This window comes from Varanus komodoensis, unplaced genomic scaffold (genome assembly GCF_004798865.1).
Source record: "Varanus komodoensis strain SLA01 unplaced genomic scaffold, ASM479886v1 scaffold10, whole genome shotgun sequence".
In the NCBI taxonomy this organism is placed as follows: Eukaryota; Metazoa; Chordata; class Lepidosauria; order Squamata; family Varanidae; genus Varanus; species Varanus komodoensis.
The window spans coordinates 1,891,161-1,918,273 of NW_025335269.1; the positions used below are offsets into that span (position 1 = coordinate 1,891,161).

The 27,113-nt window shown below is 43.7% G+C and overlaps 1 protein-coding gene across 6 annotated transcripts in view; it reads left to right on the plus strand.

Annotated features, from left to right (window-relative positions):
- GALNT1 (polypeptide N-acetylgalactosaminyltransferase 1) overlaps positions 1–27,113 on the plus strand; it is a 142,452-nt gene that overhangs the window by 13,536 nt on the left and 101,803 nt on the right. For 4 of the 6 annotated variants that reach the window (XM_044452441.1, XM_044452459.1, XM_044452421.1 and 1 more), the window contains exons 2-3: positions 13,343–13,565; positions 16,266–16,440. In XM_044452441.1, the coding sequence (XP_044308376.1) occupies positions 13,427–13,565; positions 16,266–16,440 (314 nt within the window). In that variant the 5' untranslated portion in view covers positions 13,343–13,426. Of the gene's footprint in view, positions 1–13,342; positions 13,566–16,265; positions 16,441–27,113 lie in introns of those variants that run through there. The other 2 variants (XM_044452450.1, XM_044452469.1) reach the window with 2 other exon arrangements.

The following is a 27,113-nucleotide window of genomic DNA, read 5'->3' on the forward strand; positions in this document are numbered from 1 at the left end:
GGGCTCCATTTTTGAGGCCTTGTGGAGAACGGGTGAGGTTTGGGAAGACTGGAGGGTGGCATCAGTGGTCCCAATTGTCAAAAAGGGTAGTAGAGGGGACATGGGAAATTACAGACTGGTTAGCTTTATATCCATTGTAGGAAAAACAATGGAAAGGCTCATAACAGCGAGGGATCTGGTAATGCTAGAAAGGGAAGGGAGGTTGGCAGCCACACAACACAGCTTCCGTAAAACAGGTCCTGCCAGACAAACTTTGTCGAATTCTGTGACATGATTTCGAGGTTGCTAGATGGAGGGGACGTGGTGGATGTGGTTTACTTGGATTTCAGCAAGGCCTTTGACAAAGAGCCCCATGATATCCTGGATGAGAAATTGAGGAGTTTTGGGATTGACCGATGTGCTGTCTGATGGATTAGGCCCCAATCATTAGGGCATGGTTGATGGACTGAAAGCAGAGGGTAACCGTTAGTGGGGAATCATTGGGATGGCAACCAGTGATGAGCGGGGTCCCCAGGGCTCCATTATTGGACTGTTCCTGTTCAGTCTTTTCATCAGTGACCTGCAAGAGGGGGTGACCAGTTTGCTGATCAAATTTGCACACTATACTAAAATGGGGGTGGTGGCCTCAGCTGGGGAGCAGGTTTCCACATCCAGAAGGATCTGGACAGATTATGAAGTGGGCAGGGGACTACAGGATGGTGTTCAGTGCGAATAAGTGCAAGGTCTTGTACTTGGGGCATAGGAATGGGTGTCATAAGTACAGTTAGGGGACAAGTGTTTGGAGAACAGCACTTGTGAAAGGGATCTCAGAATACTGGTCGACAGCATGCTAATCAAGAGTTAGCAGTGTGACGCAGCGGTCAAGGGGGTGAATGCCACCTTTGGCTGCATAGCCAGAAACATGACTTCTAGTTCAAGAGAGGTATTACTATCAATCTATATGACTCTGGTGCGCCTGCAGCTGGAGCATTGTGTTCAGTTCTGGGCTCCACATTACAGGAAGGTTATAGCCAGGTTGGAATCAGTGCAGCATCGGGCCACAAAGTTGGTGTTCAGATTGCAGGGAAAGCCATATGAGGCGAGACTGAGGGAACTGGGTCTTTTCAGCCTGGAGGAGACTCCAAGGGAATTTGTTGGTGACATATGACATGAGGGGGTGTCATGCAGAGGTGAGTAGAGACCTGTTTTCCCTGTGGAAGAAAGCTCAGGGAACCAAGTTTCAGTTTGGTTGCCAGGAAGTACTTTCTGACAGTTTGGACCCCTAGGGTGTGGAATGGGCTTCCATGGGAGGTGGTTGAAGCCCCATCAGTGAGGGTGTTCAAGTATAGGCTGGAAATGCACATGGTAGACATGTGACGAGTGGAGCTGGCTAGAGCTGGGGGTCAGACTAGATTGCCTGGGAGACCCCTTCTGACTTGCTTTGTTTCTATGTCTACCCTGTTTTGCCAAAGGGCTTATAGTTGGGGATGCCTATTAGTTGCAGATTGCATGTCTGACACATGTGTGAGGGAGTGGGCTATGGGTGGAGAATCCCTGAAAGAGGGAAGGAGAAAGTTTTCTTCCTGCTTTTTCAGAGACCCGTGATAGAGAGTGTGATCATCAAGGCTTGCCTTTGTGGTTTAATAAAATGTTTGTCACCAGGATATGCCCTTCTCAAAGAAAGGGGATAGAATACTCAATCTTTCACTTTACCTGCTTCCTTGTCCGGTTGCAAATGTGGAGCTGTGCAGTGGGGGGATTATTATATTGGTTGATGGTGTTTGATTCTGTAGCCTTGTCAGACACTTTACAAAAGGGTCTTGACAGGCTTCTTCCTCAAGGGGCTTACTATCTAAAAACAGGTGCAGTGTGCAGCATCAGATGTAGAGGAAAGAAATGGAGGTAGGGGAGGATATTTTGGTTTATTCGGTTTATTATACTGTGGTTTAGTTACAGAAGTGTATTGAGACTTAGAGGGCTGTCCCATAGGCTTACCATACAATGTGAGTTTTCAGGTGACATTTGAAGAAAATAAGGGAGGTGATCATGCAACTGTATTCTGGGATACAGTTCTGAACATAAGGTACAGAATGGGAGAAAAGGCAGAGTCATTTCAAACGTTACGTTACCACTGAATGACTGAGGGGTGAAGGATCTGTGTGAATAATGGTTACTGGAAGGCACATGTCAAAATCAGTGTAGTGGAGGGGAACAAGGCCATGATAGAGTTTAAACCATGGTCCTCAAACTACGGCCCGTGGGACGGATCTGGCCGTGGCCATTCATCTGGCCCGCGCCGCTGCTCTCTGCCCACTCATGCGCTTGCTGCGTGGGTGGGGAGGCAGTGGATTGCTTGCTTGGAGATGGTTTTGGACTCGCTGGGAGATCTCCAAACGAGCAAACCACCACCATACGTGCCAGACCCCTAGCTCACCGGCCCGTGATGGTCACTGCAGCCTTTCAACTGGCCCCCTATTGAAAAAGTTTGAGGACCGCTGGTTTCAACAAAGAATGAGAAACTTGTGCAGGATCAGACGACAGGGCAATCTAGGGATTTAAGGAGAGTATCACATGGCTAGAGCAATGACATTGGTGAATTATTATTTCGAGTGCTGGACAGATGTAGGTTGATGAAGGGGAGACAAAGAGAAAATATTAAGGGTAGAATATGACAACAACATGGACCAGAGCTTTTGCTGAAGGTACACAGAAGGGTCATTTTGTAAAGGGAGAATTTGGATCTTTGTGAAGGAAGGAGGAAATCACTAGCTCCATGTGTAATTGCTTACCTTAGATAGAGTCATTTGTCAGAACTACACTATCATGGTGGGAAATGCATAGCTCTTTGTGGTCAAAAAACACAGTGCTGAAATTCTCCTTACTGGGGTGATCATCATGAGGTGCAGAACCTTCTATGATGCCTAACAAGTCTGGTAATGTTTAATCGTGCCTTTACAAAGCTTTTAATATCCTGTGAAATAGGAAACCCTGCAAATACATTTCTAAAGATGCTGTTGAGAGATGTTCAGGCCACTTTGTAATTTTAACATGGAGTGAAACGCTGTCTGTGGTCCCTTCAGAGTATTGGCATATAGCTTATCACAGCTGTCAGTGAGAAAACAAGAGATTTTTGATTATTTTGCAAAGAAGTCACTTACCTTTTCTCATACAATAATATGAGAATCCTTCCAGCTTTCCTCATACATACTGTTTGTGATCTCCTTTCTGGATGCTAGGAGCTGTATCACTTCAGTTTCATATCTTAGTTACTCAAACTTGTACTGTTCAATCTGCAGATATGGTGGCTTAGCCACTGGGATTTGCATGAAAGAAAAGACCGTGCTTAGGTAGAGCTCTCAGATGAGAGTCCAGGTGTCCACCATTGACAGCTTCACCTGTTCAGAATATCATAGGCAATAATATTTCTATCTTAGTCTCTTTTAAGGAGAGGGCAGATCTCCTGATTTTCCTGAACATCTTATTGAGCAGAGCAACTAGAAGGCAGGCACACCTGGCATGATACTGCCATGGACAAGATAGGACATCCATGTGTAGTGCCTTTCAAGAAAGGAAGTTACTGTGTTCTGTGGGATTATTTTTAAAAAATGCACCCTATATGGCAAGTGTGTGATGCCATGTAGTCTCCCCCACCCCCCAAGGGTTGGACTTGGAGAAAGATCTAAAGCAGGGGTCTCAAACTCAACTTACCTGGGAGCCGCTGGAAGTAGAGTCTGGGTGAGGCTGGGCCGCATCAAGTATTCCACAAAAAAAGGATTTCAAGTATTCCAAAAAAAGTACAACTGATCCAATCTTCTCAATCTTTACTAATAATAATTCAGAACATGAACGGTTCTTCAGAACATAGGCTTCTCTTACTTCCTCCTACTCCTTGCTGCCAGAGACCTGACAGCGCTTCCTCTTACTCAGCTGTGCCACATTTGGCTTGAGGGAGGAAGCAACTGAGACCCTCAGTATGGCTTGAAGATGCTCATCAGTAAGTTTGGACCTGAACTTTGACTTCTTAAAGTTCATGGTGGAGAAGAGCTTTTCACACAGATAGGTGCTCCCAAAAAGGCACATGGTCTGCTTGAACATCCTGGAAAGCTCAGGGAAGGTAAGGGGCAATTCTCTCAAAAATTGTCCAAGCTTGTCTGCTTTTCCACTCACCTCCCTGAACTTGGCTTTGAGTTCAGAATTGCACTGCAGGTCAATTAGCTCCATTTGAAGCACGGGGGGGGGGGCATCTTCCACATCAAAGGAGAAGAGGTCAGCAAAAATTTGAAAAGTGGCTCTGTGTGTCTTGAACTCTGCAAACCTGTGATCAAATTCTTCCTGTAGCTTTACAATGGCATCAGCATACTTCTCACCGCTGAATGGTGTGCCAGAATCCATGAGTGCCTTGCATGCTGGGAAATGGCAGAGGTTTGTCTGAGAAAGCTGGGCTTTCCATAACACACGTTTTGTGGAGGATGCTCTGACATTGTCATAGCCAGCACTGACAAGCTGCCCCTGGCCTTGTAATTTCTTGTTCAGTACATTCAACTCCTGTGTGATGTCAACAAGAAAAGCTAAGTCCATGAGCCATTTGGGATCACTTAGTACAGGAACAGCCATCCCATCTTTCTCCATGAAAGTTTTCACCTCTGCCCTCAACTCAAAAAACCTCTTCAAGATGTTTCCCCTGCTAAGCCAATGTGCCTCGGTGTAGTAGAGCACATCCTCATATGCTGACTCTATTTCCTCTAAAAAGGCGCAGAACTGCCGGTGCTTTAAGCCCCTGGATCTGATATGGTTGATGCATTTCACAACGTCAGACATCACTTTGTCAAACTTCAGGCATTTGCTGCAAAGGGCCTGCTGATGGATAATGCAGTGCAGAGCAATGGCCTCTTGCACAGCCTCTTCTTCCAATTTTCTTTGAACAAGTGCCACGACTCCATTTCTCCTCCCTGTCATTGATGGCGCTCCGTCGGTTATTATTCCAGCAAAACTCTTCCATAGTAAGCCGGCATCTGCAATGGCATCACACAGCTGGCGGAATATCTCCTGAGCGGTGGTCTGGCCATGCATTGGAATCACTGTGAGTAACTCCTCCATCACTTCAAAGTTGTCAACACCACGGACATATATTGCGAGCTGCGCAGTGTCAGTGACGTCTGTGCTCTCATCAAGAGCGACTGAGTATGCATGAAAATGTTTAGCTTTCTCACGCAGTTGATCGTAAATGTTACCTGACAGGTCAGAAATGCGCTCTGCCACTGTGTTGGCTGAGAGGCTGATGTTGCTAAACTGACCCTTTTTTTCCAGACAGACTATACTTGCAGCCTGTAACATGCACTTTTTGATGAACTCTCCGTCTTTAAATGGCTTTCCTGCCTTAGCAATCAGCTCACTCACTACGTAGCTGGCTTTGACTGCCGCATCACTCTCTTTGCTTGCTTTCTTGAAAAAATCATGTTGCCTCAGTAGACATGTTTTAAGTTTGGCGACACGGTGCTCTCTCTCATCTCCCTGGTATTTTGCATACTCTTCAGCATGTCTAGTTGAGTAATGACATCTGATGTTGTACTCCTTGTGCACCTTAACTTTCTCTGTGCATATAAGACACGTTGGGATGCCCCTGTGCTCAACAAAAAAAATTCCGTCTCCCATTTCTCCTGAAATTGTCTGTGCTCATCGCCAACCTTTCTCTTCACAGCAGGTTTTGAGAAAGACATGACTGGGGCTGGGTGACAAAAAAAAAAAGTATTTGCACTGGGTGACAGGATATAGTTTCCCTTCACTCGGTGACACTCCCGAATCACGTTTCAAGTGACTAACGTTAATTTGCATTGCTGTCGCGATCCTGAGCTATGGTAGCCCACAGGTGACAAAAAATATAAAATGTCCAGGCAATGTTCCCTCTAAGCTGCGCGCCCCGGTGGTGGTGGGCTGCTCATCCCGTGTCGTTCCCGGAGGCCGGCCCGGGCACCGCCAGCGCTTTGAAGGCCGCAGGGCCCCTCCCTGTGCCCCGCCCGGCCCGGCACACAGCTTAGAGGGAACATTGTGCCCAGGGTAACGACTCATGCAGATGCATGTGAGAAAAACGCGCAGGCCGCACTATCACTAAACTTTGATATCAAGTGGGGGCCACAAAATATTGTCCCACGGGCCACAATTGGTCCACAGGCCGCGAGTTTGAGACCCCTGATCTAAAGAGACAAAAAACAGCTAATATTCCTGGGGCTCTTCTTGACCTCCCTCTTGCTGGTGGATATTGTTGCTTTCCATTCTTTGCAAGTATGCGATTAAGAGAGTCCCCATAACCTTGTGCCTTGATTGGGAAGTCAATATTTAAATATTCTGTTAGTCTTTAATTGTGTAACTGCAGGGGATGCAGGTGGCGCAGTGGTTTAAACTGCTGTGCTGCAGGGCTGGTTGATTGAAAGGTCACTGGTTCGAATCGAGTTCCTGTTGCTTCGTCCCAGCTCCTGCCAACCTTGCAGTTCGAAAGCATGCAAATGCTAGAAGATAAAAAGGTACCACTTCGGTGGGGAGGTAACAGCATTCCGTGCACCTCTGTGTTTAGTCATGCCAGCCACATGACCACGGAGACTGTCTGCAGACAAACGCTGGCTCCCTCGGCTAGGAAACAGAGATGAGCACCGCCCCCTAGAGTCAGACATGACTGGACTTAACATCAGGGGAAACCTTTACCTTTTTAATCAACCACACCTCATTTTCTTTTAGGGCACTCCATTCTATTCCCCCATCTATCTGGTTTTTAATACCCCTTCTAGATGTTTAACATTTTGTGACTATTGTATAAGTTCAATCTTTATTGAGCTCTTGGGGACAGGGGCTGCCACCTTATACTGAGTCCCCAAGGGAATAGGCACCTTGATTTCTGGGTGTCAGCTGCTCCACTCTCATTTTTCCAGACATTCCATTCCACTTTACCCTCCCACCTGGCTTTCAGGATTTTTCCCTCAGCCAGCAAGTCACATGCATTAAGTATGATTCTTTTTTTGTTAGGCTGTTGTTTTTTTCTCCTAAAGGTTTTTACACTTCTGCGAAGGTTAGGGTTACCCCACATCTGCCAGCACTTACCTCTTGTGCATGGCTGTTATTGTTCTGGTTGCTGTGATGATGTTAGGATAACAAGATGATGGTGTTAGGATAACAAGATTATAAGAGATAATAGAATATCTGCTCCTATTCTTCCATGAGATCATAAAATGCATGCCAAGTGAAGGGAAGTACAGAGCTTGATGAAGGCAAAAGGGAGAAAATTGTGGTAAATTTTGGAACTGAAGGAGTACAAACCTAATTAATGATCTTCCCTAGAGATCAAAAGAAGTATGCAGCACTATTACACTACCATACAAATCACTATATATTTTGTTCAGGGAGTCCAGAACTGAATTACATGACATGTTAACTCAAGACCTCAAGGAAATGCTAGCAAACAGAAGTACTTGTCAAAGTGGTAGAGCATTCCTGGATTGACTAGCTCAGTGGAAGCAGGCAGGAGGCAGCATGCTCGCTCATGAATACCCAGAGGTTAAACAGCACATGGATAAATTTGATGTGTAGAGTGAGTCATACAGTCGCATAATGCCAGTGGTTGATTAGCTGGTATTAGATATTTTAATATTTGATTGGAGGATCTCACAGGTATTTGAAAATTTCCCTACACAGTTTAGACTAATATGTACTGGGTAATGTACCTAAAAAAAGTTTAGAGACTGTAGAGCAGAAGTATGGAGAATTGGGCCTGGGATTTCAGTTCAGCTTTCTGGGATTCCTTATGTGACCATCACCAATCTTCCTCTTTCCCTAACCACTGACTGTTCGATTTCTTAGCTTTTGTGTAATTTTCCTAATTTTAAAAGACTGAAATGCCTCTCATAAGCCTTAATTTAAAATATGATGGCATTTTTGCTGCTCTCTCTTTTGCTTTTGGCTCAGCTCTGCCAAGACTTTTTCTAGAATAGAATGGCTGAAAGTACTGAACACCCTTGCCCTAGAAAGAAATCTACTTGTGTGTTTTACTTATAGGTGGTACACTTTTTAAAAGCACCCCATACTAAGTGATTGACCTGAAATGTTTAAGGGCAAAGATTGAAACAGAAGTAATACAAGTTAAATATTATATTATGTATAAATTTTATTGGAATATTTGAACAATTTAAAAACAACAATGTATTCTCTTACATTGTTTGATCTGAAGAAAAAGGTACTGAAAACTCAGTTTAATACAGTATGGCAACCTATCCCCATATGGTGTCCTCCAGATGTTTTGTATTACAATTCCCATCATACAACCACTGTTGCCAAAGGTAAACATTGATGGGAGTTCCAAAGAAGGTACCTGTTAGGGAAGGCTGATAAATGGGATTGGATGTCTTTCTGGAAGTGTTTAACACTTAACAGTACTGCTTCCAAAGGGCAACTGCTGAGAAAAAGAAGCCTGACTCTTTGCCATACTTAAATGGTCTCTCACTATCTTTTCCCTGTCCTTTCATTCAATTCTCACACTTTTGCTTTCTTCTTCATTTTCAATCTTATTGCCATATGTCATTGAAATATATCAAAAACCTAACTGTACTTAAATATTTAATATTGTGTAGCAGGTGTAATTTGTTAGAAATCTCATTTTTCTGTTAGCTTTGTACCACTCAAAGAAGGGTTTTTTTGTTTCTAACCAATTATCATTTTTGTACATTTCTATATTTAAAAAGCAAGAATCTGATTTTGCTAACACAGTGTTGCTATTTTTTCTGCAGCATAAGTAATGTTAAAAGGGGAGGAGAGAGCAAGAATTGTGCATTTATATACATAGTTACAGACATTTACATCTGTAAAAGTCAACACATTGCTGCAGCTTTGATTTCTATTTAATTTCAGAATCCTACTGCACTTCAGGCAGTTTATGTTGGTGCTGAAGAGAAATGGCTAACAGGTCTATACCAATATCAAATGAAATACAGAGTAGTTTCAGGTCTTCTGTCTTTTACTTCTGTGGAGGGGAGTTGCAGAGAATCCCTTGTAGGTTCTTTGTGTTTAAATGCTGCCGTAGAAAACACCAGCCCTGAGAAACATAAAACTGTAGGGGAAGAGGATCCTTTTCTTTTTGTCATTTGACCTTCTGTCTAGAGCAGACAGATAAAGGTAGCTTGAGCTTTAAAGATTCTGAGACGAAAAGATTCTGTTTAGGTCACTTGTTTAGGTCTCTTAATCAGATATTTTTTTTCTAGTGTGTTCTGTGTCATGCTAAAGGAAATGCTACATGGGTGTCCTACTGCATTTGTTACTGGCATACTGTATTTTTTTAGAATTATGCTTTTTTTACATGAAAGGTGGACTGTCATAGGAGGCAGCATTTTATCTTAGCAGATTTTGGCATTTCATAGAATCATACAATCATAGAATAGTAGAGTTGGAAGGGACCATGAAGGCCATTAGGTCCAACCCCTTGCTGTTGCAGGACACCAAGTTAATCATCTCACTCAGATGGCTGTCCAGTTTCTTTCTGAATATCTCTACTGTGGGAGAGCCCACCACTTCTCTAGGCAGCTGGTTCTACTGTTGTACTGCTCTGACAGTGAGGAAGCTTTTCCTGATATCTAGTCTGAATCTGGGTTATCTCCACTTGACTTGATTATCCCATGTCCTATACTCTGGTATCAGCAAGAAGAGATCTTGATCTTCCTCTTTGTGATAGCCTTTGAGGAACTTCTAGAGGGATATAATGTCTTCCCTCAGTCTTCAAGGCTGACCAGTTCTCCCAGTCTCTCCTCATAGGGCAGTGTTTCCAAACACTGGATCATTTTTGTTGCCCTCCTCTGGACGCTTTCTAATTTTTCTGCATAGACACAGTATTCCTGATGAGGTCTGACTAGTGAGGCATATAGGGGAACTACCACTTCTCATGATTTGGAAGTAATACTTCTGTCAGTGCATGCCAAAATAGCATTTGTCCTTTTGGCAGCTGCATAGCATTGTTGGCTCCTGTTTAGCCTATTGTCCACAGTTACTCAGATCTTTTTCAGTTCTGTTGAGCTGTGCATTCCCCATCTTGCAGTGATTAATTCCTTTTTCCTAGGTGGAAGACTTGGTACTTGTCCTTATTGAATCTCATCCTGTTGCATTCAGCCCAGTGTGCAAGTTTATCAAGATCACCCCAGATCTTCATTTTTTCTTCAAGGTTGTTTGCTATTCCACCTAGTTTTGTATTGTCTGCAACTCTGATTATCTTTTCTTGAAATAAAGATGTTGAAGAGCACAGGGCCCAGGATTCAACCCTGTGGCACCATTTGATGCCATCTCCCACTTCCAGCTTGTACTTCCTCTTGGATATAGATTTTCTTGTGGGATAAGACTGAGGCAAAGTAGGAATTGAATGCTTCTGCCCTTTCCTTGTCATTTGTTATCACTCTGCCTTCCACTTTAAAGTAGCTAGACACCTTTCTCTCTCTCATGTCTTTTGTTCTGGATGTATCTGAAGAAGGCTTTCTTGTTGTGCTTAGCATCCCTTGCTATTCTCTGTTCATTTCCTGCTTTAGCCTTCCTGATGCCGTCCCTGCAATTCCTTGCTATTTGTTTATATCCTTCCTTTGTGGCCTGGCCCTGCTTCCACTTCCCGTACATGTTCTTTTTTTCTTTATGACTGCCACTTAACTTTTTGTGGAGCCATGCGGGCTACCTCTGCTCTCTTCTATACCTTTTTCTTGATGAAATTGTTTGTAGTTGTGCTTGGAGAATCTTCTTTTTCAAGATTTCCCACCCCACTTGCACTCATTTTCTGTTAAGTGTGTGTTGCCATTTGTTCAGTTTCCAAATAGATGTGTGAACTACTCTTTTCTGAAACCCCGCAGAGTTGTTGCCATAAACAACACAGAGTTGTTTATTCAGTGAGTCAGAAGGGGGCTGCTGGGCCATCTAGCCTGACCCCTGGCTGCAGCTGGCTCAGCTCATGACAAGTGGAGATTGTCAGAGTGGAGATTCTCCTGCTTCTGATTCAGTGGAACTCCAGCTGCCAAATAGGCCAGGGATGCTTCCCATACCCTCCTCAATATGGGGAAACTCAGCACAGGTGTCATCTCTGGCTGAGGCTTTGGCTGGGAACTTGATGAAATCAAGGCAGGGCCACACTTCCAGTGTGGGCAGAGTATTACCATGCCCTCTGACAGAAGGCCAGTTGGAGGCATCATTTGGCACCCACCCCAAAAACATTTCCCACCTGCTTTGTAGATGATACTGAACTTTATGGAACACCTCAATTGAACCTGAATTTTTAAGTTAAGTTACTGGGTTCAGTTTTTACATGTGCATTTGTAGGATTGAGATGCTGCTGGTTCAATGCCATATTAGTCCCCTTTATCACTACCTGATCTTAGCTAATCACAAATTATGTAATGAACATGATACCAAAGTGAAATATATGCTATCATGCTTTACTGTCCCTTAGCCTTCTTATTGTGCTAGTACTGGATAGTGGCAGAGAAAACGGATACCATCACCCAGGCAGCTGACAGTAGTCCCTGCGGATGGGCTTCTGGCCTGCCAACTTGTGCCAGGATTGGGCATCTTTGTTATAAATTCCACTTATGGAATGCGCTCCCCAGAGAGGTCCGCCTGGTGTCGTCGTTATTTGTTTTTCGGCACCAGGCCAAGACTTTTTTTATTTAAACTATATTTTAATAATTGTTGATTTTATTTATTGGTTTTAAAATATTGAGCCAGGATGTTTTCAGATTTTATATGTATGCATTTGTATATGTATTTATTTATGATGTTGGAAGCCGTCCCGAGGCTTATGCGAACAGGATGGCATACAAAAATTCCAAATAAACAAATAAATAAATAAATAGTTGGGGTACAATTTAGACTGGATTCTTACCCAGGCTAATTGCATCTAATCAAGAAGCAGGCTTTTTTTCCATAAAGGAAGGAAGTTTGAAAGGAAATCTGATCATACTATACCTAATACTTTGAGAATGCTTCTTTGTGGTAGGATATAATATTCATTAATGTACTTAAATAATTTTTTGAGGTAACCATAAAAGATTTTTTTCAAATGTGTGAGAATGCTGGAAGATATTACTAATGAAGAAGAGAGCCTATTTAACTTAACTGTCTCTGGTACTTTGGATGAAAAATATCAAAATGGTATCCCTGATACTTCAGTATTTTCTTTTTCAGTTTTAAATTGTAGTTATCTCAAGCTCTTTAGAACTATCACTCTACATCAGTGACAGTGGTCCAACTATTAATAATACCTGAATGATTTTCACCATGCTTATTTAGTTCCATTTAGCTACATTCTTCAATTATTTGACAGTTCTAAAAAACAAAGAAAATAACTGAAAATAATAAGAAAATAACATAAAATATGTTTATTAGCTATAAAGAAAACCACTGGAAATGATGGGAAAATACCCTTGAAGTGCCATCCCGTTTGGCTTGATGCTTGGAATATCCAAATTGGATTATTTCCTATTTAGGCCTATAAATAGGAGACATGGTCAAACCTGTTAAAGCAGCCTCAAGCCAATAGTGAGAAGTGCCTTAGTCACCTCTCAATAAATTGCTGCTTTGTCACCTCCTAATTAAACTCCTGCTTTTGAGGAATCTTCAGAAACTGTAACAGGTATAAAAGGTTAAAGTCAGAGTGTTGTTTGCTATGTGTTACATTGACCAAATTACACTGGTTTGTGACAGTTGCACTGGCTACAAATTTTGATTCTGAGCCTAACTCAAGTGTTAGTCCTTACCTACTAAGCCCTACCTGCCCAAACCTGGACTTTTTCCATGACAATTGAAGGATCATACTGGGTCACAGCCTGTTAACACACAGAAGAATAGCAAATTCTCACAGTCTCATATTAATGACATATAATAGATAAATCTTCTTTTTCAAGTTGCAGAGGTGGGCCATCACATGGTTCTGTTACTTTTGTCATTAGGGAGTACAACAGTAGAAGCATATAATTTTATCTTTGGAGATAAATATAACTTTTTATGTTTGGGTTTTTCATATGTTTGGAAATGAGAAAAATGTCTCAAGCAGTAATGAATACTGTTTCTATCCTAATTACTTCATTGAGGGGTACCATTCTCTGGATATTTTGGAGGTAATGAGAAACCTATTTTCAGTTTTTTACCTTGGTTATAACAGTGTAGGCCATTTTGCTTTGTTTTATTGAGAACTGGTGTGTTCAGTAAGATATGACTGAATAGAGTTCATGTATCTCAAACAGTTCACATTACCTAAAGCATCTTTTTTAGCACATGAAAATGTGAGAAATTTAGCTAGCATTTTATATGTTGAGTAAGATACTTGATCTTTTAACATCTGTGTTGTTTTCATTTCTCCTAGATGCAGAACATAATCTCAGAAATCGAATTAAAGCTATGCCATTAAATCAAATGAAAAATAAGTGTTTATTGAAGTAAAAGTGCCATGAGAAAATTTGCATATTGCAAGGTGGTTCTTGCCACCTCATTGGTTTGGGTTCTTCTAGATATGTTTTTGCTGCTTTACTTCAGTGAATGCAACAAATGTGATGAAAAAAAAGAGCGAGGCCTTCCACCTGGCGATGGTGAGTACATACTTTCTTCCCTATGGACATTACAGCTTTCAAAATTTTGATTTCACAGTAAATCAGATTAACTTGACTTGTATCTCATAAAATAAAATATGACCATATTTAACATCACTGAATTAATGTACTGAGAAAAGCTTGTTTGTTTCTTAATTTATCTAGACAAGAATTAGTGCCATGACTTTTACTTTTTAAAAATTTTCTCAGAACTTGTCCCCCCCCAAAAAAAAACCCAGTTATCATAGAGAATTCCATTTCATAAGTAGTTTATCTTGTAATGTGGTGGCCTGCTGTTTGAGAAATGCTGCTGTAGAATTTGTTTGGGTGTATTGGAACTAGTTTTGGATGTTGGCATTAGTCTATACGGCAAACAATTGTTGAATGATGATCTTGTGCTGCAGGGGACCTTTTCTAGAAAGTTTTGGTGGTGCTTCAGAAATATTGGAGGGGGAAGATGGCAAAAAACATTTTGCAGAGGATAGCTCAGTCTTGCAATTGAACTTTGAGGATGGGGAAAGGGAGGTTGAAAAAAATGTCTTTTTATATACTACACTGAAAAAAAAAGACTTTTCTTATCTTCATGCCTTCCCAATATCATCTTTTAACTGCATTTTGTATTTTAGTGTTGGCTGGATAGTGGGGCTGTGTCATAAAACTAAAGCCTTAAGGGGAAACACTGAATATGTGGAAGCCTTTCCCCTTTCAAAACTTTACTGTGGTGACTGGCAGCTTGTACCCAAATCAGGTTACTGTGATCCTCCAAAGAAGCTTAAATAATTCAGTCACACCTCCAAGCAATGTCATGATGCAGCCTATTTATGAATCTTAACATTCGTCAAACAACTGGCATTAAACTTTCTGATTAAATTTGCTAGTGCATGGAAGATTTGCTATTGATAATACTCAGCTGCTTGCAAAGAAAACTACTGTACCCTTGATGAGGAACCAAATGATTTGGCCCACAATACCATATGGGAGGGTCTGCTGCAGTTGGCTGCGCTTGTACTGATTGCCATTTTGAAGGGTACCAATGCTGATGTCAAAAGGGCAGCATTTAAAACCACACCATTCTGCCACTTAACAAGTACTGAAGTTTGATTAACCAATCAAATTATAACTGGCTAATTAGAACTCCTGTTCTATTGGACAGGTAACTTATTGCAGTAAAAAAATAAGAGATGAGGCACTAGATTTCATATGAGAAACCATGAGGAATTGCTGCTTTGAGCATCACTGAATTAAAACATATATTTAAAAACATAAATTAGCATGCCTGTTAAGCCATAATGGACATAACTCCAGTAATAATGTTTTGGGGCTGTTTGTATAACACAGTTTAATATATATTTGCCCACATTGAGGATGTGGCTAATGCAGGGTGCTTGCTGCTGCTATTTTGAATATCTAGTCCCTGTTTGAGGGTTGTTTCGTGTAAACCTGACAAGCATATTTATGCTGTGGTTAAATGACCCTCATATCACCTATGTTAGGGTTTTGTGTGGACTGTTCAATATTTGTGTAGCCCACACTTGCTGATGTGACTATCCCTGAGGTGAGGGTTGCATATACAGCCTGTCACTCAAGGGCACTGTTGTTTGTCATTAGTTAATTAACCTAAGATGTCGTCCAATCCTTCCCTAAAATGGTGCCTTTCAGATACATTGAGCTACAACATTTCAACATTGCCATTAGCTTTATTGATGGACATCACATTGCTGGGTCAAAACAGTGAGAAAGCCTGCTGTAGGTGTATACTAACAAAGCATTTATAGTCCTTCATCTCTTAAAATATTTTTGAGAAACAACACGTTCATCTTACTACAAGTTTTAAATATTAGTTTCTTTATCTAATCTGGGTTAAATTCTGTGTTCCTAATTGTCCTATAGCTCTATTAACTTGTTGTGGCTAAGAAACTGACCCAGTTCGCCATGGACTGATATCTGAACTAGACCAGTATAACATACTCTTAATGTAGAGCTTCCTGCAGCATTCTCAACTTGTTAAACTATTTTAGTGGAAAGATATAAAAGTCAGCATTTGTACAAATGGTTGGTCAGAGAAATCTTGAAACTGTCATTAAGGATTGTCCCAAAACTGTGTCAGTGCTGTTACTTGATTCAGCACTCTCAGAATTAGTTAAGTAGACTGTCTTCAGGTTATCTTCAGTTTAGACCTTTGAGTCCCAGCATGTCACTGCTGTTTGGAATCCATAAACTAGTACCTTTTAAGTGTCTGTAATATTTCAGTTTTGTCTTGTTCAGTATTCTATGTTGCTTTCATCTATTCATTCTGATTGAGTCACATGCTTTGCATAATCCATATGTGATTCTAGATCTTTTGTGTCAGAATAGCCTGTATGCAAAGTCACTGACAGAATGTGTTAAAGTTGCTGTAGACAAAAAGTAGGCAACTTTGAAGCTATGGGTAGGGCTGCAGGCAAAATTCATTTGTATGGCAGCAGAGAAAATAAGTTTCAAAATATTCCCTTTAAATTAAAGTTGTGGGTTGCCACCAGCATGTATATTTGTATTCTCTACAAAATACCTTTTAACCCAATTTTAGTGCTGTAACTTACAGTCCTCCTTTTTCATTGTTAAATGTCTTGACATTCAATATTTATTGAGGTTAGATAATACCTCAGTAATTAAGATTTTAGGCTCTTTCAAATTGTTTATTAATGCAAACATTTCTCCTAGTTCCAGAATTGCTACAGAAACCTCATGAAGGTCCAGGAGAAATGGGAAAGCCTGTTGTTATTTCTAAAGAGGATCAAGAAAAAATGAAGGAGATGTTCAAAATAAACCAATTTAATTTAATGGCAAGTGAAATGATTGCACTTAATAGGTCTTTACCTGATGTCAGATTGGAAGGGTAAGTGCATTTACTGTCTTTTAAAGATGTATGTTTTATAAAACTAATTAACTTACTTATTTGTTAGACTTGCAGATGCTGACATGAAATATATAAGATGATCTAAGATTTTGCTTGTATTCAGTTCTTCAGTATTAAATCAAGGCACAGTTCTATCAGTTGTGCTATTGATTGGAAGCCTCCAAATTTTTCATCTCCCTGTTTCCCTACCCTGCATTTTTGCTAAGTGGATTTTTTTGTCTGTCTAGTATCAAGACTTCAAGGAGGGAGTAGAAAAGCCTGAAGAGGCTTCAGGCTGTGATAGAATCACTGTCTGTGACTTTGGAGAGAGGCATCCCCAGTATTTTGTGACTCCAAAGTGAATGTCTAGGGGCTGCAAGATTGTGCAGATTATCTAAAAGGTCTTGGGACTGGAATTACAGATTGCAGATACTTTAAAAATGGAAAATGGGGTAACATCTTTAATGAACCAGCTTCTCAGCCTCATTTAATAAACTGGCTTTGTGAACACCAAAGTTTGATAAATATTGTGAAAATAGGAGCTCTTGGCATCTTGTTCGGTAACAGTTGTTTCCCACTCTTTGAAATGGGTGCGGCCATTTTTCCACTTTATTTAACTAACTTTCTGAGGGATGGTAATATGCAGACTAACACAGATGATACAGCTAAGCAAGATAAGGTCTTGCTGCTCCATTCCAACACTTAGCTTCCTACGTCTCTTTGTGTATATGTGTGTTGGTCCGTGTGTGCTCATCATCATATTTAGGATCTCTTGAGGCACTGACACTTAAGCATAATTGATAAAATGGGCATAGATTTCAGCAGCAGCTCACAGATTTATGTTTGTGGATAAAATGAAAGTTAACAGATGGCTGTTTTTAATTTTGGAGTTAAGTCTTTGCCTATATAGTATGACACGGGTGGAATATAGGAAGAGCTATTGCTAGACCTGGAATAAACTCATAGAATCATGGAATACTAGAGTTGGAAGGTGTCAAGGCCATCGTGTCCAACCTCCTGTTCTTCATTGTGGTCTGTGCATCACACATATATGGGTGCTGTGCCTGCGCAGTGCCTATATTCAGGAAGATTTCATAGCTATAACAGTTTTTGGTGGGAACTTCATGCCCCCCTCGTATAAATGGGCAGAGTCCCCACCCTCTTGCCAGGCTGCCTCCAACCACCATTCGCTGTTCCTCAGGCTCTTTCGATTTACTCTCATTTTTTCTCACAAAAAATCTTACTTTTTCTACTTGTCTTTACAACTTATCTCACGACTTTATCCTTACTACTTGCTCATTTCCTAATTCCCAACCACAATGAACCTATCCTTTCACTCCTTCCCTTCCTCCCTCCCTCCCCCTTCTCCTTCAACTTCTACTCCCCCCCAAACCCTAACCCTAAACCTTTCTGTTGTGATTCTTACCTCCATTTCCTCTCTCTCTCCTCTCAATGGCACAGCTTCCAGCATTTCGTAAATGTGTCCAGTGTGGAGCAAAGTTGTCGCCCACCAACCTGCATCTGCTCTGCCTTCTTTGTCTTGGTGAGGGCCACCATGTGGACAAATGTGTTCACTGCCAGGACTTCACCTACCAAGCTCATAAGACCTGCTAGAATTGCCTTAAGAAGCTGCCTTGCGACCAGGCACTCTTGGTGATGAAGGAGGCGACTGTGGCCCCTTCTGCCACCATTCCTGCCTCTGCAGGGAGAGCCCCTCACACAGTGCCTGGGAGAAGGCACAAGAAGCACTCTCATGTGACTCACCAAGACCTGCCAATTACATCAAGCACCTCGGTACCATGCAAGTCTTTGGTTCATCAACCGTCGATTCGCACAACATCATGATCATCCCCATGTCACATCGTGAGCTCTCCTCCACTACCATCCCCAAGACCACAATTCAGTTCGGTCAAGTCTCAGACTACAGAACTGATGCTAACCTCGATGTCGGAGGGGGAGGTCTGAGTCTCCCACCCACTCTCCACCACCCTCTGAACATTCAGAACAGTTCATCCATGAACACTGTGAACCTATCGTTCCACCCACTCCGACTCCATATGGGCACCTTTCCCAGATGGCTCACCAGGAACAATCCAGCGTCTGCCGCCCTTCGAACCTGAACCACCTCGGCATGATCGCAGTAGATACAGGATGCCACCTCCATATGGAGGTTTTGGATCTGGACAATATGAATCCAGATATCTGTGAGGATACTATGCACCCTACGGATATCCTTACCCACCACCAACACTCCAAAAATGGCTTCCACCTCAGCCTTCAGCATCTCAGGATGCACTGGCCATCTCAACGTTTCTCATCGCCCATCCCGATGTCTCTCCAGCTCAGTCTTCATCATCAAGTCCTGGTTACTACTCCAACTCGGATTGGGAGGAATCAGAACAAGCCTCCACATCCCCTGACCTTCTTGTTTTGGCTCAAGGCCCAGGATTGCCTGGCGTGAGCCTGGGTCACTTCTCTGAACTGCTGGTCTCTATGTTGTCATCTCTTGGGATCAACATCCAGCAACATATGAATCCAGACCAGGATAATATTTATGACGTTATCAGGATGGAGGATGCAGTCCCAGAAGCTTTCCCCTTCATTTCCACCTTATGCCAGTCCATGATGGAATCATGGCAACTACTCAGCCATCCATACCCGACTTCCTGGAGCCTTGAGTCAATGTACAAGGTCAAGGAACAGGACATCCCTTCTTGCCGTATCATCTGCGACCCAACTTGATGGTGATCGAATCCACCCGGGGTGCCAGACAAGAGAGCACACTGCACCAATGGTTCACTGACTGGATGGAGGCGGGGTACTCTTCTTTGCTTTGAACTCAAGACAACTGGCACGGTCACTAGAGAGTGAGACACATCCAGTATCTGGAACTGCTGGAGATGTTCAGGACTCTACATGCCTTCCAAACCATCCTGGAAGGAAAGACCATCCAGATAGCAATGGGCAATATTGTGACCATGTTCTATGTGAACAGGGAAGGACATGATTGATCCTGTTAGCACATCTCGCTCTTTATCTCTGGAACTGGTGCATCAACCGTGCATCAACATACAAGCCATTCACCTCGCTGGTACCGAGAACAATGAAACTGACTCCCTGAGCAGACATATGTCCATGATGCATGAGTGGGGAACTGGATCGAGAGAGCTGCCATTGTCTGTCCAACCAGTGGGAATACCCTCCATAGGCCTCTTTGCTACACACAAGAACACAGTGTACAAAGCTTATTGCTCCCGAGCAGGCATTGGTCCGAACTCCATCGGGAACATGCTTATGGTGTCATGGAGGGACAAGCCATTCTATGTGTACCCCTCCTCCCGATTCCACTGATCTTCAGGTACACTAGCGAAGATCAGCCGGGATAATGCTTGTGGCATCCTGATCACCCCATGGTGGCCCTGCCAATCGTGGTTCCCCACTGTGCTTCAACTGTCCCGAAACACCTGTATTCACTTTCTGCAAGTTCCGCACCTCATTACTGAACAACAAGGTGCAATTCAGCATCCAGTTCTACACACCTTAAAACTAACAGCATGGCTCATTCAATGACTTCTGAAACAACAGCAGTCTCCACATGTACAATCCCTTCGGTAGCAAAATCAGCCTCAGGTTCCACAAAAACCTCGGATTTGTCAGCAGTCTCCACATCAACAACAGCTTCTGTACCAATGTCAGCCTCAGGATTGATGACACCAATCTCAGCACCGACAACAACTTTGGTACTGACAATAACCCCAGGATCAGTGAACTTACGCCTGGACATTCAATTCATCTTGTACCAATAGGGACCCAACACCTATCAAAAAGGATCATGGAAACCATCCAACTCTCATACCAATTAGCTAAACTGGACTTGCCTATTACTCCAAAAGGACATTCTACTAGATCCGTGGCTACCTCATCTTCCCTATGTGCAGGCATCCCAGTACAGGACATATGTAAAGCTGCTACATGGTCAACCCTGTACACTTTTGTAAAGCACTATTGTTTAGACGTCAGAGCCAGACAGGACTGCTTCTTTGGCCATGCCATCTTACCATCTGTTCTCCAATAACGACACCATCCTGCCTCCTGGTGGCTAAGCTTGCTAGTCACCATATATGTGTGATACACAGAGACCACAATGAAGAAAGGCAGGTTGCTTTCCTGTACTGTCATTCTTCGAGTGGTCATCTGTGCATTCACACAAACCACCCACTGACCCCATTTCAGTGTCAGTGACTGGATCAATATTTCATTGGATTAATATTTCTGCATTTTTACTGCACTCTCTTTTCCTTGCTGGTACCAGCTGGGGGTGAATGGGCAGTCTTCAGCTGACTGGCGAAAGGGCGGGGACTCTGCCCATTTATACTGGGGGGAGGGGTGCTGAGTTCCTGCCAGAAACCATTATAGCTATGAAATCTTCCCGAATAGAAGCACTGCACAGGCGCAGGACCCATATATATGTGAATGCACAGATGACCCCTCGAAGAATGACAGCTACAGGTAAGCAACCTGCCTTTGCAGGACACCAGGTTACAGCATCCCCTGGTATACCAATTGGCAGTTGGTCTCCATTGTGACTAGAGAAGTGGAGATCATGGCAGTTAACAAGAGGTGGAGCTTGAGCTGAGGTAATAAGCAGAGCTAACACACAAATCCACTCCCAACTTAACCCAATTTTTCATTTCACTGATGCTGAAATTTTAAGAAAATGTATTGCAGCCACTTGTGACATAGCTCTGTTACTCCATTGATTTAGCTTAGAATCCCACATTTTTCAAGCAAACATTGTAAGGCTCTAAGAAAAAAATTGCACTGTAAAAAATTAGAGCAACAACTAATCAGAATGTAGGATGTGTAGTCTTCTTACAAAAGCTTCTTCACAGGTTGTCCACGTGCAAAACAAAATAGGGCACAAGCTATACCTGCTTAAATTCCTTCTGGACTACAACAGGTTGTAGGAAGACTGTTCAACATCTGCCTCTACATCCTCACTCAAACACATCCAATTCCCGAGTTATTTGCCCACCACCTCCCGTTGAAATACTGTGCAAGCATATATGTAAGCAAATCCCACTGATTTTGCTGGGATGTACTTCTCCATTTTCCTACATAGAATTGAACTGCATATGTTGTATGCACCACTTTCAAGTGGTTAGACGCAGAGTATAGACAGAATGTTTACACCTTTGTAGTTATATAGAAGAGAGAATGTACTGATCTGAATTGGAACGTGACTGACACAAACTCAAATATTACTAGTGGAGCTCTGCTGAACCAGTTGTGTAAATAATTGCATATTATGTTAATAGAGCATATGCGAATGGCGCTCATGACCCACTCCTGAAAGTGATTGCACAAACCTTTGAATAAATGGCTGTTAAAGCAAAACTTTCATTGGATTTTTATCTGGTGCAAGGAGATATCCATCATTTGTTAACTCTTCTCACTGCGCGGGACTGGCAGGTAGCATTTACTTTGGTTCTGGTTTCCTCCAAGCCCAATTCATCCTTTTCCTCCACTCAGGTCAGAGTCCTTCTGGAGCCTGGTTATAAGTGAAGGGTCGCCCTCCCAGGACCTTTGTTCCTTTTTGACTGGACAGAGCTTAGGTTAGAATTGTTTGATCTCAGTAGTTTCTCTCCTTTTTCTTTATTCTTCCATATGTATATAAACAAACGTCAAACCTTCCTTTTCACCTTATAGTCCCTTGTTAGTTTTTTCTGTCCATTCCTCCTTTCACCCATTTTTCTTTCTGAAGTGGCTTCTGATCTGACCTTTTGTGGCTGTACCATGTGCTCAGCCTGTCTGCTCTCAGAAGATGGCCATTCCCTCTGCCTGCTTTGCCTAGGTGAGGGATATGCAACTGAAACATGCCATGCCCAGGGGACACTGGGGCTCACCCCACTCTTCCCTCCTGGACTGGGACTGACAGTCTAAGTGGTCCCTGGCCTCCACTTCACAGAAGGAGAGTTTGGAGCTTTAAAACTGCTTCCAGGTGAGAGAGTAGACCATCCAGTCCTCAGTCCTCCTCTTCAGCCTTGCCACCACCCCCAGAGTTTCATTACAAACCATATGGTGGAGGTCTACGTACACCTACAGTTGCAGCATGTTCAGGTTTTCTCATACCAGGGCAACTGGCTCCTGGTAGCCCCTTCAGGGACTGACCTCCTCCACTTGGTGTGTACCACCTGCACCTTCTTGCAGATCTTGGAACTTCTGATTAATCATAAGTCTGTCCTCTTCCCTACCCAGCCTGTCCTGTTCATGGAGGCTCCCCTGGACTCCATGTTTGCCACAGCGTTCCTTCCACAATCAAGAGCAGACAACCTCAGCAAGCTGGCCACATCTGTCAGGATTGTGGCCCGCACTGCAGCACACATGATCCTGCAACTCCTAGGCCTCATGGCCACCAAGGTGTCTAGTGAGTTTCGCCTGTTTCCACATGAGACCACCCTAACTCTGGCTCATGGAGACCTTCACCGTGGATGAGGATCCCCGCACTGCTCTGCCATCAACCCCGCCATTAGGCACTTCCTGCACTTTTGGCAGGGCAGTCTTCTGACCAGTTCTCCAGTGATGAGAACCCTTCCATCCTGCAAAGGGTAAGCTTGCCAGTCATCCATATGTGTGATGCACAGAGACCACGACAAAAGAAAGGTGGACTGCTTTTCTGTAACCATCCTTCAAGAGGTGATCTATGCATTCACACATCCCGCCCTCAGCTCAACTGGCTGTCATCCCACTGTACCTATATCCCTGTCCTTCAACTGCCTGGAGATGGTGTGGTCTCCAAGGGGTCTGAGGGACTGGTTGAATCCCCCTTCCCTTATAAGTGGGCTCCAGAAGGGATAGGGCCCTCCTACATACTCCATGATGCTAGACCTTATGCTGCTGCTGAAGCCCATTTGTGTGAATGCACAAATGATTACTCAAAGAATGACAGTTACAGATAAGTACCCGCCCTCAGCTCAACTGGTACTCAACAGTAACTCAAAGCTGTTTGAAGCCAAAGTGCTACTCATAGAGCAGCTTCTTCACTCAAATCAGAAGAGTGGCTGGTTGGTTGCTGCTTCTGGAGATGATAACTCTCTCTGGAGGTTTGTTACATTCATGTAAAAGCCAATGTCCCACCAAGGATTCTCTCTTTGTGGTCTTGTAACATTTAGGAAAAGGCAGTGTCTGTGTCTCATTGATTACAACGCCATTACAGCAACCAGTATTGCCTCAAATTGGAGGCTGATCAAGGCAGATATCCTCTGGAATGGGAAGATGTAGGATTGTGTGTTCTTTCCTCTTCTTCTGCATCATCTGAGACTGATTCAGAGGTTTTTATCAGGCAGGTAAGCAGTTCTGGTACACTTACAGTAGGGAGAGGCCACATTTTTCCAATCTGCTTCCCGCCAGAAATCACTCAGTTTTCCAGATTTGTATTGTTGTAATCTTAAGCATATTCAGCCATCTTCAGGGGAAGAAAATAGTCACAGCAAGCTCCTTTGAATGTCAGTTCCTCTCAAGGCAATCAGCTAAACAAATCTGCTTACCTCCCCCCCCCCCCCCCCCGGCTCCAAAAATGCCCAAAAAGGCTAAAGCTGTTAAGTTGGATCGCAAGCAATGTAAGCTAGCTCAGGAGCCACACAGAGATTCAGCCTGGACTGTTCCATCGGTCCTGATGGCCACTTCGGTTCCAACCCCTTCTGGTCTGACTGCGCAAGCCATCATGCAGGTCACGCCACCTGGATATTCCCAAAGGATCTCCTTATCGGCTCTGTCATCACTGGATTGTTCTGAGGATGCTGTTCATGGGTCCATGTTGGACGGCAAAATCCGGAACTCTCCTCCCCGATCTCAGGCTGGCCATCCATCGGCACATTCGCCTACTCCAATGCTGTCATCACCTGAGGCATCTCCAAGACCTCAGCCTCAATCTGACATGCGTCATCATCGGCATGCATCTGACCAGCTGTCCAGGAATTGGGTTGCTATGTCATGTGGTGGATTCGACCCGTCCCAGTCCTATCCTTGGGTCTACCCCCCACCATATGGATACTACCCCATGCCTTCAGTGCGCAAACATCATCCTTGTCCATCTCGGGGAGATGCACCTTCAACATCGGCGGCTGTGCTCTCCCAGCCTCCTTTGTCTCTGGCTGGTTTGTCTTCCAGTCCTCCATACCAATACGATTCAGACCCAGAGAACTCGGATCAGGCTTCCACCTTGCCTGACGCCGTCATTTCAGCACAGGGACCCGACTTGCTGGAGGAGTCGTACTCCACATTCGGAGAATTAAAGGCTTGTCTCACAAGGTCACTGGAGATAGAAGTTCAACATCGGGTTGATCCTAACGCCAACCACTTCTACGATATTGTTCACAAAGAACAATTGTCTGCTATCTCCATACCTTAGATCATGATTCTCCGGCAGGCCATGATGGACACTTGGGAGTACCCGAACCAGCCACACCCGACTTCTCGATGCTATGAGTCCATGTACAAGGTTAGGGAACAGGACATTCCCTTCCTGCTGAAACACCCAAAACTGAACTCCATAGTTATCGAGTCGTTCCAGGGTTGAGACAACAGAGATCATTCAACTCCTAGAGACAAGGACTGGTCGCATGTTCGACCTGATGTCACATCGTATCTATGCTGCAATGGGACTGGGCTTGCAGATCTCCAATTATGAGGCTACCATGGCCAGATACCAGTACTTTTGAATGCAGAGACTGGAATCTATAGCATCTGCCATTCCAGAACAGCAACGCGATCTGGACCGTGTCTTCATTCACGAGACTATGCAGCTGGCCATGCAGCAGCTGAGTATGGCATGGCATCACGTGGACTGTGATTCCCAGGCTCTTGTCAGCTCCATTGCTCTACGCCAACATGCGTGGCTGTGCTTGTGCAACTTCCCAGATGAAACGAAGAGGCGCATCGAGGGCATGCCTTTTGACAGGTCCGGACTTTTCAACGCTCACACCGACCACAAACTCGAGCACATCTACAAGGCTCGAGTCACCACCCAAAGAATGGAAATTCCTAATCAGAACAGACGTAAGTGGCCACAGTCTCATTCTTATAGATACCAACCCTATCAACAATATACTTCCTGTCAACAGTACCAACCTCAACAACAGTGGAACTGGAAACAACCAGCTGCCCGCTTCCAACAAGGTCGTCACTGTCAGGACACCGAGAAGCGACAGCATTGATGGGACATGCGGACCGATCTCTCTACCCACCTTCCCTCTCCCTTTTGGGGACCGGCTGCAAGGCCAACTTCCCATTTGGGAGTCCATCACATCTGATAAGTGGGTACTTTCCATCATTGAGCACAGATATAAAATCGAGTTTGATACTGTGCCCCTTTTGGGACTGATCGGTTACACATCTCCCTCAACGGTCCTCCAAGACGAGGTCTCCCAGCTACTTTGTAAAGGAGCAATTTGCCAACGTTCCTGCTCAGAGGGGCTTCACGGTTTCTGCTCAAAATATTTTACAGTCCCGAAATGGTGGTCTACTCCCGATACTGGATCTACGTGGTGTGAATAAATTTATTAAGACCAAAAAATTCTGGATGAACACCCTTCAAAACATTCTTCCATTGCTCAGGAGAGAAGATTGGTTTACATCTCTGGAGTTGAAGGATGTATACTTCCATATCAGCATCTGTCCGTTACATAGGCAATTGCTCCGGTTTGCTGTCAGTTCCGACCTCTTCAAGTATAATGTCCTTCCTTTGGACTTGCTACCACTCCACGAGTCTTCACAAAGTGCACGGTCCCTGTTTGTGACCAGGCTACAGGGTGTCCATATCTACCCCTATTTGGATGACTGGCTGATTGTCTCCTCCTCTAGAGAGAGTCTGCTTTCAGCCATTGATATTACTTGCAATCTCTTGGATAGACTCGGACTTTGTATTAATGCCAAAAAATCCTGTTTCGTTCCTTCACAGGTCATCGACTTCATTGAAGTCAATCCAAGCCAGAACGTTTCTACCACAAGCTCAAAAGGACAAAGCTTCGGTCTTCCATTCATCGCATTTCCAACGACCGGCCTGTTCCCACACTCTCCATCCAGAAACTGCTCAGTCATACGGCCTCCACAGTCTCTGTAGTACCCAATGTCAGGCTTCAAATGTGACCCCTGCAACTTTGGTTCAACCACTTCTTCCATCCTCAACACAACCCTCCACATTGCCTCATGATACCGCCCACTTTCATCCTTTGGACTTTGACTCGGTGGATGATCAGCGACAACCTTTCCACAGGGGTCCCTTTTTGCCAGCCACAACCAAAGGTGACCCTCTACACCAATGCCTCCCTTACAGGATGGGGAGCACATTGTGCCAATCTTTGCACTCAAGGCACCTGGCAAGGTCACGAGACATCCAGGCACATCAATTATCTAGAACTTCTAGCGGTTTTCAAAGCCCTCAGATCTTTTGAGTCTACTCTTCGGGACAGAGTAGTTCAGATAGCCTCGGACAATGTTGTGACTGTCATCTACGTCAACAAACAGGGTGGCACGAAATCAGTACCGTTAGTGCATCTTGCTCTCCATCTTTGGGACTGGTGTATCCCCAGGGGATTACTCCTCTGGCGGTCCATCTTGCCAGGGTCGACAATGAAGAAGCGGATGCCCTCAGCAGACATAATGTCGACAATTCA